Source organism: Sapajus apella, unplaced genomic scaffold (assembly GCF_009761245.1).
Source record: "Sapajus apella isolate SASKATOON/1434 unplaced genomic scaffold, GSC_monkey_1.0 scaffold12, whole genome shotgun sequence".
In the NCBI taxonomy this organism is placed as follows: Eukaryota; Metazoa; Chordata; class Mammalia; order Primates; family Cebidae; genus Sapajus; species Sapajus apella.
In genome coordinates, this window is record NW_022436952.1 from 12,805,079 (window position 1) to 12,820,055 (window position 14,977).

The 14,977-nt window shown below is 40.0% G+C and overlaps 1 protein-coding gene across 7 annotated transcripts in view; it reads left to right on the forward strand.

Annotated features, from left to right (window-relative positions):
- The window catches only part of TOM1L1 (target of myb1 like 1 membrane trafficking protein), a 60,020-nt gene that overhangs the window by 43,724 nt on the left and 1,319 nt on the right, over positions 1-14,977 (forward strand). For 6 of the 7 annotated variants that reach the window (XM_032279283.1, XM_032279284.1, XM_032279280.1 and 3 more), the window contains 4 exons: positions 5,380-5,431; positions 7,647-7,752; positions 8,201-8,282; positions 14,907-14,968. In XM_032279283.1, coding sequence (XP_032135174.1) covers positions 5,380-5,431; positions 7,647-7,752; positions 8,201-8,282; positions 14,907-14,967 — 301 coding nt within the window. In that variant the 3' untranslated portion in view covers position 14,968. Of the gene's footprint in view, positions 1-5,347; positions 5,432-7,646; positions 7,753-8,200; positions 8,283-14,906; positions 14,969-14,977 lie in introns of those variants that run through there. The other variant, XR_004269433.1, reaches the window with a different exon arrangement.

Genomic DNA, 14,977 nt, shown 5'->3' on the forward strand with positions numbered 1-14,977 from the left:
TAACATGAATTCCAGGAGAATCATAATGCAGTGGTTTTCTTATCATACATTGAGAAACCCTGTGATGAACATCTATACCAAGATTTGAGGGCATGTACCTGGTTTAAATCATATGCCTAAGATCGCTTGTGAGGCAAAATCAGCCATTAAAATGTCTCATGATGTTGAGATTTTTTCCATCTTTTTGTGTTTGCAGTTTAATTCATTCACCGTCAAAGAAAAAGTGGGTGATGCAATTTTTCATAACAGAAAGAATCCTTAAAAAACAGTAACGAAGAACACAGAATAAAGTTATATGTCTTTTTTCTTTCTTTCTTCTTTTGTTTTTTTAATTTTTTAATTTTAATTTTTATTTTTAGGGCCTGGGCTCATGGGGTGCTCTCACACCCCCAGAGCTGGGTCTTTCTTTTTTTGAGACAGAGTCTTGCTTTGTCGCCCAGGCTGGAGTGCAGTAGTTCAATTTTGGCTCATTGCAACCTCCCAGGTTCAAGCAATTCTCTTGCCTCAGCCTCCCAAGTAGCTGGATTACAGGTGCCTGCCACCACACCTGGCTAATTTTATTTTGTATTTTTAGTAGAGACCTGGTTTCGCCATGTTGACCAGGCTGGTCTTGAACTCCTCACCTAAGGTGATCTGCCTACCTTGGCTTCCCAAAGTGCTGGGATTACAGCATGAGCCACTGTGCCCGGCCCATCGGCCATATTTATGGCCCACTTACGAACAGGCAAAAAGCTGAGAAGTATAGAAATGCTTACTAATTATTTAATAAACCTGTGAGGTACATACCACCCTCATTTTCATTTTAAACATGAGGAAACCAAAGCTGAGGAAGATTAACTTGCCAGTGGTTGCCTAGCTAGTGCTGAGACAGAATTCAAATTTAAGTGGGATTCTAAATCAAATTCTGATTTCAGTAAATTCTCTTTTTGTTTTTATGTTTGTACTTTAATTTCATTTCTAAAATTTTCATACACTAAAATTTATTTTTTTGTTTTTTTGGTTTGGCATACAGTTCTATTTAACATACGTATAGATTCAAGTAACTACCACCACAGTCAGGATACAGAATAGTTTCATCACTAAAAAAGATTCTCATGTTATTCCTTTATAGTCACACCCTCGCACCCTGACCCTCAATCCCCAGCAACCACGAATTTATTCTCTATTGCTATAGTTTAAGAATGTCATCTAAGTAGAATTACACAATATGTAATCTTTATAGAAGAGAGTGTATTAAGTTGGTATTTGCTTTATGCGTTTTGAAGTTCATGCATTCAGCTATGTGGTATCTTGTTTGATTGAGTCTTTTATCATGTAATGGCTTTCTTTGTCCCTCATAATTTTCTTTGTCCTGATGTTGATTTTGATAGTAATATAACTACTCTAGCTTTCTTTTGATTAGTGGTTGCATGGTCTGTTTTCTTCTGCATTTTACTTGTAACTTAACTGTATTAAAAGATTTGAAGTTTTTAGAGATAGCCTATAGTTGGTTCATGCATTTTTAACGTATTTTCATAATTTCTTTTAATTGATATGTTTAGACAATTTACATTTAATGTAATTGTGCATAGGTTTTAGGACTACCATTATATAGTTTTTCTATGTGTCCCTTTTTTTTTCTGTTTCTTTTTACCTGCCTTCTTTTGGATTATTAGAATATTTTTAGTACTCCATTTTAATTTATTGTGATTCTGACAGTATCTTTGTATAACAGTATGTGTGTGTGTGTGTGTGTGCGTGTGTATGAAGTAGACTTGCTTAGTAAATAATATGGTTTAAAGTAGCTGATTCTGTTCCTGTGATCTTGCTAATTTTGTTAGCAAGATATACATAAATATATATACATATATACATGTACATATACACACCCATATATATAAAGAGACTTTGCTTTAGTGATTGCAATATACTTACTTTTCAGTTTACTTAATATCAATGCTTTACTACTTGAAAGTAAAAACCTCATTACCATATAGATTCCTCCTTTATATTATAGTTATCTTATATATTACATTTATATACATTGAAAAGAAATCACTAACAGATGGTATAATTTCTGCTTGCAACTCTCAAATATACTGGAAAGAATTCAAGAAGAGGCCAGGAGTGGTGGCTCATGGTGTAATCCCAACACTTTGGGAGGCAGAGGTGGGCGAATCACTTGAGGCCAGGAGTTGGTGACCAGCCTGGCCAACACGATGAAACTCCATCTCTACCAAAAAATTAGCTGGGATTCATGGTGTGCATATGTAATCCCAGCTACTTGGGAAGCTGAGGCACAAGAATTGACTGAACCCAGGAGGCGGAGGTTGCAGTGAGCTGAGATTGTGCCGCTGCACTCCAGTCTGGGCTACAGAGCAAGACTCTGACTCAAAAAGAAGTTAAAAATTCAAGAAGAGAAAAATAGTCTATTATATTTACCCAATGTTTACCATTTCTCTTATTATTCTATTCTGGTATAATTTCCCTTCTCTCTGAAGGATTTTCTTTATCAGTTCTTTTAAAGCAGGTCTATTGGCAGTGAAGTCTCTTAGTTTTGCTTCATGTGAGAATGCTTCTATTTTGCCTGTTCCTGAAGGATATTTTCAGTGGATACAGACTATGGGGCTCACAGTTCTATTCTTTCATCAGTTTTAAAAGGCTGTGCCACTCTTTTCTGGCCTAAATGGTTTCTAGTAAAAAATCTACATTCATTTGAGTTGTTGTTCTTCTATAGATTATGTATTGTGGTTCTCTGTCTGCTGTAAATAATTTTTCTTTTTAACTAATTTTGAGCAATTCGATTATAGTATGTTGGGTATGGATTTCTTTTTTTTTTTTTTTTTTTTTTCTTGGGGGTTGGCTGAGTGTATTAGTTTCCTGTGGCTACCATAACAGATGACTGCAAACTGGGTGGTTTAAAACCACAGAAATTTATTCTCTCACAGTTCTGGAGGCAAGTAGTCTGAAATTCAGCGGAGTCATACTCCCTCCACAACTGTTAAGGGAAAATCTGTTCTCTGCCTCTTCTAGATTCCAAAGACTTGTGGGTACTCCTTGGATTTCTTAGCTTTTGGTTATGTCACTCCAATTCCTGCCTGTATCTTCACCTCACTTTTTCCTCTGTGTGTCCCAAATCTCACTCTGCCTTTCTCTTTCAAGGTCATTTATCATTGGATCTATGGCCCACCCAGATAATACAGGATGACATCTTCATCTGAAGATCCTTAATTACATTTGCAAAGACCCTTTTTCCAAATAAGATAACATTCGTAACACTCACAGGTTCTGGGAATTGGGACATGAGCATGCATTTTAGGGGCCACCATTTAACCCACTAATGGAACTTCTTGAATGTGGTTTGTGCACCAAACTTGTGATGTTTTTAGTCTTTCTTTTCTTCAGGACTATACTCTTTCTGCTTTCTGGAACCCTGAAGACACAAACTTTAGACCTGTGCCACTGTCTCATAGATGTTTGAGGTCCTGTTTGTTTCCTTTTTTTTTTTTGTACTCTTTGCTTCAGTCTGTTTAGATTGGATACTTTCTGTGATTTATGTTCAAGTTCACCTACTGTTTCCTCTGCCTTTTCCATGTTGCTATTGAGCTCATTCTGTTATTTTTTTTTTTTTAAAGATGGGATTTCACCATGTTGGTCAGGCTGGTCATGAACTCCCAACCTCAGGGGATCCACTTGCCTTGGCCTCCAAAGTGCTTGGATTACAGGCATGAGCCACTACACCCGGACTTCTGTTAATTTTTTTAAAAATTCAGTTATTGTAGTTTTTAGTTCTGAAATTCCATTTTGGTTCTTTATATCTTACGTTTTTTTGCTGAGACTATCTACTTTTTCATTTTTTTTAATTTTTCTTTTTTTTTTTAAAGATTGTTTGCAGTTCTATGGAGCATGTGTACAATAACTGCCTTAAACATCTCTGAGATAATTTCAACTTCTGGGTCCTCTTGGCATCTATATCTGTTATTGTCTTCTCGTGCAAGTTGAAATTTTCATGGTTCTTCATATGCTTCATAATTTTGGATTCTATTTGGGCATTTTTAATGTTTTATTAGGAGATTCTTGGTCTTAATTTAAATTATGTCAAAAATGTTGATATTTTGATTTCAGTATGTAAACAACCTGGCTAGATTCATACCACAATTTTAGCTGCCTTCTGTGGGCTGTGGCTCCAGTGTCCAGCTACATTTTCAAAGCCTTTGCAGTGCTATTCAAATATGTCTCATGTATGTTCCATCCTGTGGTCAATCTAAGGTCTAGACAGCAGGTCGTTTGTTCACTTCTCACCGTTTTTGGCATCCTGACTGAGATGGGATCCATGCATGTACAGGTCAGGGGGTGATCTAGATATTTCACAAACAACTTTATGAGGTTGCTTTCCTGAATCCTTTATCATCGTGATTTATCTGGCACTTTCTAGTTTCCTGGGACTCCCCTTTTTGTTTCTTTGGTCATAAAACTGGAGGTTTAGTTACCCTGTGATAACAGACATTTCCTTGACTGTGCTTATGTCTGTGACTAAATGGCAGGACATTAAGGAAAAAAGCTGTGGGTATCACAGCTTCTGTTGGAGAGGAAGACTCCTCTCACTGTGTTTCAGTTTCCTACTGGTGTCATTGTCTCTGCTGTCACTACAGCCACCATGGGGTTGCCTGTGGTTTAGGGTCTGACAGAACAGAGAAGATAAAAAAGGGGCAAGAGATTTCCACATTCTGAGTGTTAGGATTGTTTCCCTTTCCTGCTCCTCGAGGGGGAATGAGAGGCCTTCTCCTAGAGCTCTGTCTGTCCTCATTGATGCCTGGGGTTCAGGCTGCATTGCATTTGATCAGGAAATACAAAGGGACAGAAAATGGTAAATTCACCAACAGTTCAGCAATACATCAATTTTGATCTTCTTTCTTAATCAGGCTGCTCCTATTTCTCAGAGTCTTCAAATAGCTGCTCTCTGCATTCCATCCACCTTTAACAGTGACATTCAATGGAGAGACAGGGTGCAGTACATTTGTTCCACTCTATCCTGGACCGGAATCCTCACAGCTTTCTTCTTAACCTGTGTTCTACAGTACTTCTCATCCTTTAGGAAATGATGGGATGGTAGCTACTCTGATGGAAAGACTGAAGGCTGTGTTCTTAGTGTTCTGTGCACACTCCACCGTCTTAGGGCTCCCACTGCCAAAGGATAGTGCTTTATCTCTTTGGTATTTTGGTATCATAACCTGATGGGCACTGAAACCAATTGATTTATACATTGTTGTCACAAAATGATACTTTATGCGGGCTGAAGGTATGTTTTAGGTTTTGTTTTTAGACCAAGAAAATCATCTTATTTTTTGCATTTGTGTTCTCACTGTAGGGTAATCATGCTGTGTTATCACACTATCCTAGGTTTCCCCAAAGGACCAGCCAAAACCTCACCTCAAGCCACAAGTATGATAACGTGAGTAGCAAAACTCTTTTCTAACAGTGCACCTAGTCAGCAGATTATCGTGGCCAGAAAAGAACTCACGGCCATTAATTCTCATGTTCTGCTCAGCAATGTATTGATGTGCAGCCCCTGTTAGCAAGATGGTTAAGGATCAAAGTTTTTTTGGAGTTTGTATTTGCTGTCTCCACTTTCTTTCCTTGCATTCTCTTTGACAGACTTCAGACATGCTCTTCTACCCTTCTTATGGGCATAACTATTGTCAAGGTCACTGGTGACTTCTCTGTTGTGAAATTTAGAACTGCAGTTCCACGGTCCCTCGTCTTATCTAATTTATCAGCAATATATCACAAAGTTGATCACTTCCTCCTCCTTCTTGCGCACATGGCTTTCAGACACCAGTCACTTTGGTTCTTCTCCTGCCTCACTTTCATTTCTTCTCCATCTCTTTTCTTGGCCCTTCCTCCTCTACTGACCTTTCATTGTTGGAGACCCCAGGGATCAGGCTTCGGACTTCTCTATCTACATTCATTCCTCTGTGGTCTTTTGGTCTCATATCTTGAAATAACCCTTCAATTTCTGACAACCTACAAGTTTGTATCTCTAGCCCAGACACCCATTTAAACTCGCAACTCATATTTTCATTTTCACTTCATATCTCCCCTCTTGATTTCTTCCCAGGCTCCACTCTCAACCTGCCCTTCCTGCAGACTTCCCACCTCAATGACCACTCTACTCTTTGCTGCATAGGTCAAAAACCTTGGGTAATAGTGCTTGACATCCACCTTTTTACTGTTACTTGTACCTTTTACTTTTAAAATATGTCAATTATCTAGCCACTTCTCACTACCTCCACCTCTGCATCTTAGTCCAAGCCACCATCAGATGGACATTGCAGTGGCCTCTAAGGGATGCTCTCTTTCAACCTTTGCCTCCCTTCACATCCCTCCTGCCCACCTTATAACCTATTCTCAAAACAAAAACTGGGCATTCTTTTTTAAAAAGTAAAGTCATATTATATCACTCAATTGCTCAAAACCCACCTATGATCTTCTTCCTCGTTCCATTTTACTCAGTAAATGCCTGAAATGCTAATCTGACCCCACCTGTCACCTCTCAGCCTCACCTCCTACCCCTCTCTACCTTGGCTCACTTTGTTCCAACCACATTGGCTTCCCCCACTTCAGAGACTATGTACTCGTATCCTCTCTAGTAATCACAAGACTCACTTTATTCAGGCTCTGCTTAAATGCCCCCAATGATGAGACATTTCCTGACCATGACCTATTAGAGCAGTATTCCACCTGTCTCTCCCACCCACTACTCTGCTTTTATATTAGAGCACATGCCATTGGAAATCTGTTCCTGCCCACATTGTCTGCATCATGAAGTCAGGAACTTGGTCTGCTTTACTGCTTTGTTAATAGTACCTGGCAGCTGGTAAGTTCCCAGGAAATATTTGTAGAATGAATGAGGAAATTATGAGAACAGGTATTTCTAATTAAGATTTTAATCTTTATCTTCTCAGTCCTGATTTTGTTATATTACTGAGTGCTTCTCTGTAGATTTAAGATTTTTCTTTTCCTACTCGAGGCTGACTGATTTATCAGAGTGAAACAACAGAGAATCTGGCCTGAACCCCTGAATCTGCTTCATTTTTAAAAGCAAAATGTGTTGTAGTTTTTAATTTCATAGTTTCTATGGGATATGGGGTGCAATAGGCATAAAACCAGACTTATATAGTAAATTTTTGTTTTTGAGACAGGGTCTCAGTCACCTAGGATGAAATATAGTAGCATGATCATAACTCACTGCAGCTTCAAACCCCTAGGCTCAAGGGATCCTCCTGTCTCAGTCTCTGGGGTAGTTGGGACTGCAGGTACAAGTCACCATGCCCAGCTAATTTTTTCTTTTTTTTTTTTTTTTTTGTAGAGCTGGGGTTTTGCTGTTACCTAGGCTGATCTTGAACTTCTGGGCTCAAGTAATCCTCCTGCCTCATCCTCCCAAACTGCTAAGATAACAGGCATAAGCCACCATGCCCAGCAGAAAAGTAGTAAATCTCTTAAGTGATTATTACCAAAAAAGAAATAATTATTAAAAACTACTTGTTCTTGTCCAGTTCAAAGTGTATGGTTCTTGGAACAATGTACTTGGAAGTGTAGGAGTCTAACTAATAAAAGAAAAGCTTAATGTAGAATGTTTACATGAACATCTGTTATGCTTTCTTCAGTTTCTGGAACATTCAAATTCAGTGTTTCTACAGCCGGTTAGTCTACAAACCGTTGCAGCAGCACCATCAAACCAGAGGCTGCCATCTTTGCCCAGCAATCATCCAGGTACATGGGACCTTACTGTTTGCATCAAACAAGGAAACTTATGAGAGAATATATGAGTCTGCCAGATATTTGTTGGTAATTGAAAATAGAGAAGAGAAATTAGAGGTGCTCCTTTGTATTTTTAAGCTAATGAAACAAATTCAGGGCAGATACCATTATGACTAACTTTAGGATATTGTAAAAATGCTTGTGTTGAACTGAATATTGTGTTTTGAATGCTAAGGTAAATGAACCTTTAGCTGAGTTTTGGTAGCTGAAGTTTGGAAGCCTTTTTGTTATATACAGATTTCCTGAACTTGGGAGAAGCATCGGAACACCAGTCTGTTTGTTTTGATTGTGTTTACTACGACCTAATATTCAAAGTCTAAACTATAAAAAGAATATCAATCGCATGTACTCCTTGAAAAGCACAATGTGTGTTTACTGGCCTCTTTTTTTTTGCCTAAAGCAATGACAAAGAGTGATCTCCAGCCACCTAATTACTACGAGGTAATGGAGTTTGATCCCTTGGCTCCTGCTGTCACTACAGAGTAAGTCATTTACAAAATGATTATTTTTTGTCTTGGTTCCCTTTGATAGCAGAGCTAACAGGGCTTGGTTATACATTTAACTTTGTTTAGGTCTTGGCAGAAATGGATGGCCTTGTTAAAAATGCCTTATGAGGTTTTCTGGCAGCTGTTACTCTTAATGGTCTTATCATTCCAGCCTTGTGACTGAAAAATAAAAATGCTTGGGTTGCACTTTAAGAAATAACTGGAACTAACATGCTTAATGGATTCCTCATAGATTCGCTGGCAGAAAGTCAGGTTCTCTTCAGCTTGAGAAGGGTACTAGTCACTAATTGGTGATATAAGTTTATGCTACATTGACGGAATATTTTAGCTGTTCTGTAAGAACTGATGCAAAAAAAAAAAAAAAAAAAAAAAAACTCAGAACTTGTTTTTAGTCTTCTAAAGCATTAGTATAACAATTATTTATTACTTAAAATCCTTAAAGCAGCATTATTTTATGGTTTCATATTGGTCAAGATATGTAAATATTAATGGAATTGTAAGGTCATTAGAACTTTGATATACTTTGAGTGACTGAAGGTTACCCCCCAAATTGTTAAAAATTATTAAAGCACGTTTATTGGAAATAATTGCTCAGAAACTGATAGTCTACAGGCTGTGGCTTGCTTGCAGTTGGGTTTTTTTTTTTTTTCTTTCTTTTTGGCTTAGTTTGTTTTGTATTGTTTGACCTGTGCCGAATTTAAATGTGCATTTTTAAAAATTAATTGCTGTTTCGGGAAACTCTAAACTATGTTTTTCCTCGGCTGTTTCACTAATACAACAATGAATGCAGAGACTTCTGTGACTCCCCCCCAATTATGTGAGGATTTCTCTCCACCAGCAAGCAAGGAATGAATTCTACACTGGACACCAGCTGGGTGTCCTCTGATTCAATTCCAGCACAATCTACCTGGAGATAGTGTCAGGTAGATTGAGAGCTCAGTCCCTACCACCCTCACGCCAACCTTCCCAGACACCAGTCAAGCCTGGGCCATTTACTGGTTTATTATAAAAGACATTGCAAAGGATACAGATGAAGAGATGTGCAGGGTGAGGCATGAGGGAAAGGGCATGGAGCTTCCATGCCCTCCATGGAGTCCCATGCCCCAGGAACCTCCACGTGTTCAGCTATCCAGAAACTGACCCCACCAGCCCCCAAGCCCAACCCAGTCCTCTTGGGTTTTTAATGGAAGCTTCTTGATGTCAGCATTCCTTCCCCCAGTATATAAGGCAGGACCCTCTCTAGGGAGGCTTTTACTCCCACAGTCAAAAAGGTGGGCAATCAGAGTGGTGCCTTGGGGCAGGTGAAAGGAGGACTGGAGAGGGTCAGAGGGATTCTGTTTCCTGAGGCTGGCTCCTAAAGCCCAACATACCTACCATTATATAACAAGGGCTATGGGAGTTGTGAGCCAGGAACCTTAGAGGAAAACCAGTATGTATCCTAAGACCACAACTGCCAACAGCTGAAAACTTGGATATTTGAAAATAAAAAATTTGAACTTCTTGATCATTTGGATACTCTGGTAGCCTGAAGCCTGCATTTTTACATGCCACCTATGGGCTGAGGCTGAGTAGTAGCCTCTTTACATTGGGGAATCCCCTTGTTAAAATGACTGAGATGTCTCTCAGTCTCTAGACCTGAAAGGAGGAAGTCCTTTTTCTCAACAATCCTGGATCCCTTCACCTAAGTCCTAATACTGACAACCCAGAGTCCTAATGATCAAAACCCAGACCACTCTTTTAGTAGTTTATGGGGCTGCTGTTTCAGAGAACTGAGCAAAAAGTCTTGTGGTGCTCGTCAGTGGACTACACTAGATACCAGGTCGGGGGTCCCAAGGCCCTTCTCTAGTCTCCCTCTTGGCAACTTAGGTGAGTTGGCCCAGGCATGTTGTCACAGCCTACTGCTTTGCCTGCCAGGAGCCTATAAGGGACGTAAGTCAGGTCTCAGTCCTGGGTCCCATCTGGGATGCCAGACTTGTTACCCACCAAAAAACCTGAGATTGATTCATCTGGTAATAGACAACTCTACATGAGAACAGAGATTATTTTATTTTGACAGGGTCTCACTCTGTCACTCAAACTAGAATAAAGTAGTGTGATCACGGCTTATTGCAGCCTTGACTTCCCAGGCTGAAGCAGCCCTCCCCACTCAGCCTCCTAAGTAGCTGGGACTATCGGGGTGTGCCACCATGCCTGGCTATTTTTTTGAGACAGAGTGTCACTCTGTCACCAGGCTGGAGTACAGTGGGGTGATCTCGCCTCTCTACAACCTCCACCTCCCAGGCTCAAGCAATTCTCACGCCCCAGCCTCCTGAGTAGCTGGGACTACAGGAATGTACCACCACGACCAGCTATTTTGTATTTTTGGTGGAGACAGGGTTTTGCCATGTTGTCAGGCTGGTCTCGAACTCCCGGTCTCAAGTTCCTCTAACCGCCTCAGCCTCCCAAAGTGCTGTGCCTGGCCTTTTTATTTATCTTTTTTTAAATAGAGAAGGGGTCTTGTTGACCAGGATGGTTTTGAACTCCTGGGCTCAAGTGATCCTCCTGCCTCAGCCTCCCAAAGTGCTGGGATTATAGGATAAGCCACTATAACCAACAAAGAAGGCAGGCTTTGAGCAACAGGAGTTTTATTACTTGTCACAAATGAAGCACTGGGCATACTCTCCAAAGCAGGAAAGTGACAGGAGGGTTTTATGTGGTGGCAGAGAGGGAAGAGGGTATGTCATTGAATGTAGAGGGGCTGCAGTTGTGCAGATGCAGTGAATCGTTATTTCAGCACATAAGTCACATGTTATGGTAATGAAGTTATAGCCATCTCCCGGGGTAGAGATGTTGGCATGGTAATGAGGAAAGTACACTGGGATCCATCTGTAAATTGCTGGGGTCTGTCACGAGCTGGTTTAAACCAGCTAGCTGGCTACATTCCACACAGCGTGTAGGGAAAAAAGTGGTGATTACTCAAGTTGATTGTATTCCTATAATCCCTGGAGACCCTTCCTATCTGCTTCACAGCCCCACCCAACCCTCTGCATCTCTTTGGCTGACACGTGTAGACATTTGATATTCTGGTCCCTGATTTAAGCCCTCAATGATTTATGCACAAATGTTAATACTTTTTCATTATGTATTTTTTCCTACCTTATCACTGATCATATTAGGGGTTTAAGAAACCGGCACTAAACTAGGTATGCTTTCTAAAAACTTGTTATCAGTTTCTCCAAATAGGTAGTGAAAAGGTTCTTGATTATATTCAAATTAAAAGATTGCTATATATAGATATGGCAGTGTCACAGATACTGGAGGTGGGAGAGACAGTAAAAAGCTAGAGAGGTGAATCTTTGGAACTCTATCATTGTGATGGGTCTTCCTTTGTGGGGGTCAGAATGTCTCAGTTCTTTTGAAGTCCCATGAAATTCAGGGACTCCCTCCAAGGAAAAGCAGAGGATCTTGCAGGAAATTTCTGGGTTTTTTTCATATCACTGGTTGTCCATGAACCCCAGGTTGACAATTTTTGCTCTACCAGGACAAACAGTATGTTTATGAAGAGACACACGATTCATTTATTTCAATATTATGTGCCAGGGACTATGACTAGACTAATTTATAATTTTAAACAAGAAACATGCTCCCTTGTCCTCACAGAGGTTAAATGTAGCATGGATACAGAAATTAGACAAATCACCAAATACATGTTTACAATTTGTGTTAGTGTTATGAAAGAATATGGCAAATCGAAAGTGTATAACAGAACTAATTTAAATGGAGGTTAGAGAAAGCTTCAGGGAACATTAAAGCTGAGACCTGCAATTCTTAGTTAAAAGTTTGGAAATGAGTATTGTAGGTCCAGGGAACAACCAAGACCCAGAGGAAAGAGTTCTGGCACATTCAAGGAAATGGAAATGCCAAAGCCAAGAGTAAAAAAAGTTAATAGGGAGCTCAGAACCAGATATGGAAACTGTAATTTGGAAGCAAAGAGGAATGAGTACAACTGAGAAAATCAGTGCTAAGGGCAGACAAGATAAGAACTGAAAACTAGACAATGGATTACATAGAGGTCACTGATGATTTTTGTAAAAGCTATTTGATGGATTGATGGGGACAGATGCCAAATTTCAGTGCATTTGAAAAGCAGAGAAGAGATTAAGTAGAGACAGCTAAGCGCAGATAAGAACTTAAATGTGAAGCAATGATGAAAACAGGTTTGGGGTTGGGCACTGTGGCTCACGCCTTGCCTGAGGTCAGGAGTTGAGACCAGCCTGGTCAGCATGGAGAAACCCCGTCTCTACCAAAAATACAAAAATTAGCCGAGTGTGGTGGGGGGTGCATGTAATTCCAGCTACTCGGGAGGCAGAGACAGGAGAATTGCTTGAACCCAGGAGGTGGAAGTTGCAGTGAGCTGAGATCACACTGTTGCACTCCAGCCTGGGCAACAAGAGCAAAACTCCGTCTCAAAAAAAAGAAAAAAAAGAAAAGAAAAAGGGGTTGGTAGCTAGAGGACACCAAGACATTTGCTACAAGTAGAGGTAGAATTAAAGACCATACTTTGTATAAAATAAGAGATATGGGAGATGTTGGAGAATCTGTGAAAGTCGAGGGATAGGACCTGGCATAGAAGGAGAGGCTGAAGACTCAGGAAGGGGAGAATAACTGAATGGGTGAAGTGCTTGAGAAGTCTGGAGTAGCTATCTACTCCAGATCACAGAAATAAAGGACAATACAAATGAAGATAAACTTGAAGATTTAGTGATGGGAAGATGAGGAAGTGTCCATATCAAGACATTTAATGTATTAAGAATGAGGTTTCTACCAAATTGGTCAGAGGTTTGAGGAGAGTAAAGAAGGCTGACATCGTTTTGAGGGAGATGAGAGACCAAACTTCTTAAGGAAACATTAAAATTATATGACCATTCTGGGGCCTTCTGAACTTGGTGATTATGGTTTCATAGTGCTGTGATTTTTGAGGCTTTTCCTCAGCCATGTTTTGCTATACTGTATATATGAATGTTATTGTGGTTTCAGGTATAGATATTTTCCAGCTATAGATATATGTAAGATACACAAATAGAATTGAATGAGTCAGGCATGGTGGCTCACGCCTCTAATCCCAACATTTCGAGAGGCTGAAGTGGGAGGATCACTTGAACCTAGGAGATTGAAGCTGCAGTAGCCATGATTGCGCCACTGCATTCCAGCCAGGGTGACAAGAGTTCAAAAAAAGAATGAAGGATGTCATAGAAAAAATACAATATAAAGAAAAGTACAGAAATGACAGTGATGAGCTATAGGTGGCTTGAGGAGTCTGGTTTTTAATCACATAAGTTAAATAAGCTGGAAGATTATTATTATTATTATTATTTTGAGACAAGAGTCTCATTCTGTAGCCCAGGCTAGAGTGCAGTGGCACGTTCTCAGCTCACTGCAATCTCCGCCTCCTAGGCTCAAGTGATCCTCCCACCTCAGCTTACTGAGTAGTTGGAGTATAGGTGTATACCACCACACCTGGTAATTTTTGCATTTTTTTGTAGAGATGGTATTTCACCAGTTGCACAGACTGGTCTTGAACTCCTGGACTCAAGCAATCCACCCACCTCAGCCTCCCAGAGTGCTGGGATTATAGGTGTGAGCCACTGTACATGGCCTATTTTTTTTTAATGTTTGAAACCAGAAGAAATTGAATAGTTTTTCAAGCAAAACATAAACTGTCCAAATATGAGCCATATTTTTCATTTAAACCACAAGGAAAAATGAATTGGTTCTATAAAATACATACTTTTAATGGGCATAGGAGGCTGGGTGTGGTGGTTCACCCTTGTAACCCCAGCACTTTGGGAGACCGAGGCAGGCAGATCACCTGAGGTCAGGAGTTCAAGACCAGCCTGATCAACATGAAAAAAAACCCTTCTCTACTAAAAATACAAAATTAGCCAGGCATGGTGGCGCATGCCTGTAATTCCAGCTATTCGGGAGGCTGAAGCAGGAGAACTGCCTGAACCTGAGAGGCAGAGATGGCAGTGAGCCCAGATTGCACCATTGCACTCTAGCCTAGGCAACAAGCGCAAAACTCCATCTTAAAAAAAAAAAGAGAAATAGGAATTGCAACATTAAGGCTAGGCACAGTGGCTCACACCTGTAATCCTGGCCCTCTGAGATACTGACATGGGTGGATCACCTGAGGTCAGGGGTTCAAGACCAGACTGGCCAACATAGTGAAATCCCTTCTCTACTTAATACACAAAATCATTAGCTGGGCATGGTGGCATGTGTCTGTAATCCCAGCTAATTGGGAGGCTAAGGCAGGAGAATCACTTGAACCTGGGAGGCAGAGGTTGCAGTGAGGCAAGAAAGCACCATTGCACTCCAGCCTGGACAACAGAGTGAGACTCTGTCTCAAAAAATAAATAAATAAATAAATAAATAAGAGAAGTGTAACATTAGAATTTAAGAAAACTAGAATATATACTTCAGGGCAGAGATTTATTTTTACTCATATGTAGCCTGAACTCCAAAAACAGCTCAATTTTTAATTATGGTACTGGCAATTAAAAACCAAAATGGCATTTGATATTGATATATAACCCTTTTGCTGTGATGGCTTTGTTTCAGAGCTATTTATGAAGAAATTGATGCTCACCAGGACAAAGGAGCTCAAAATCATGTTGACTGAGGTAAAAACT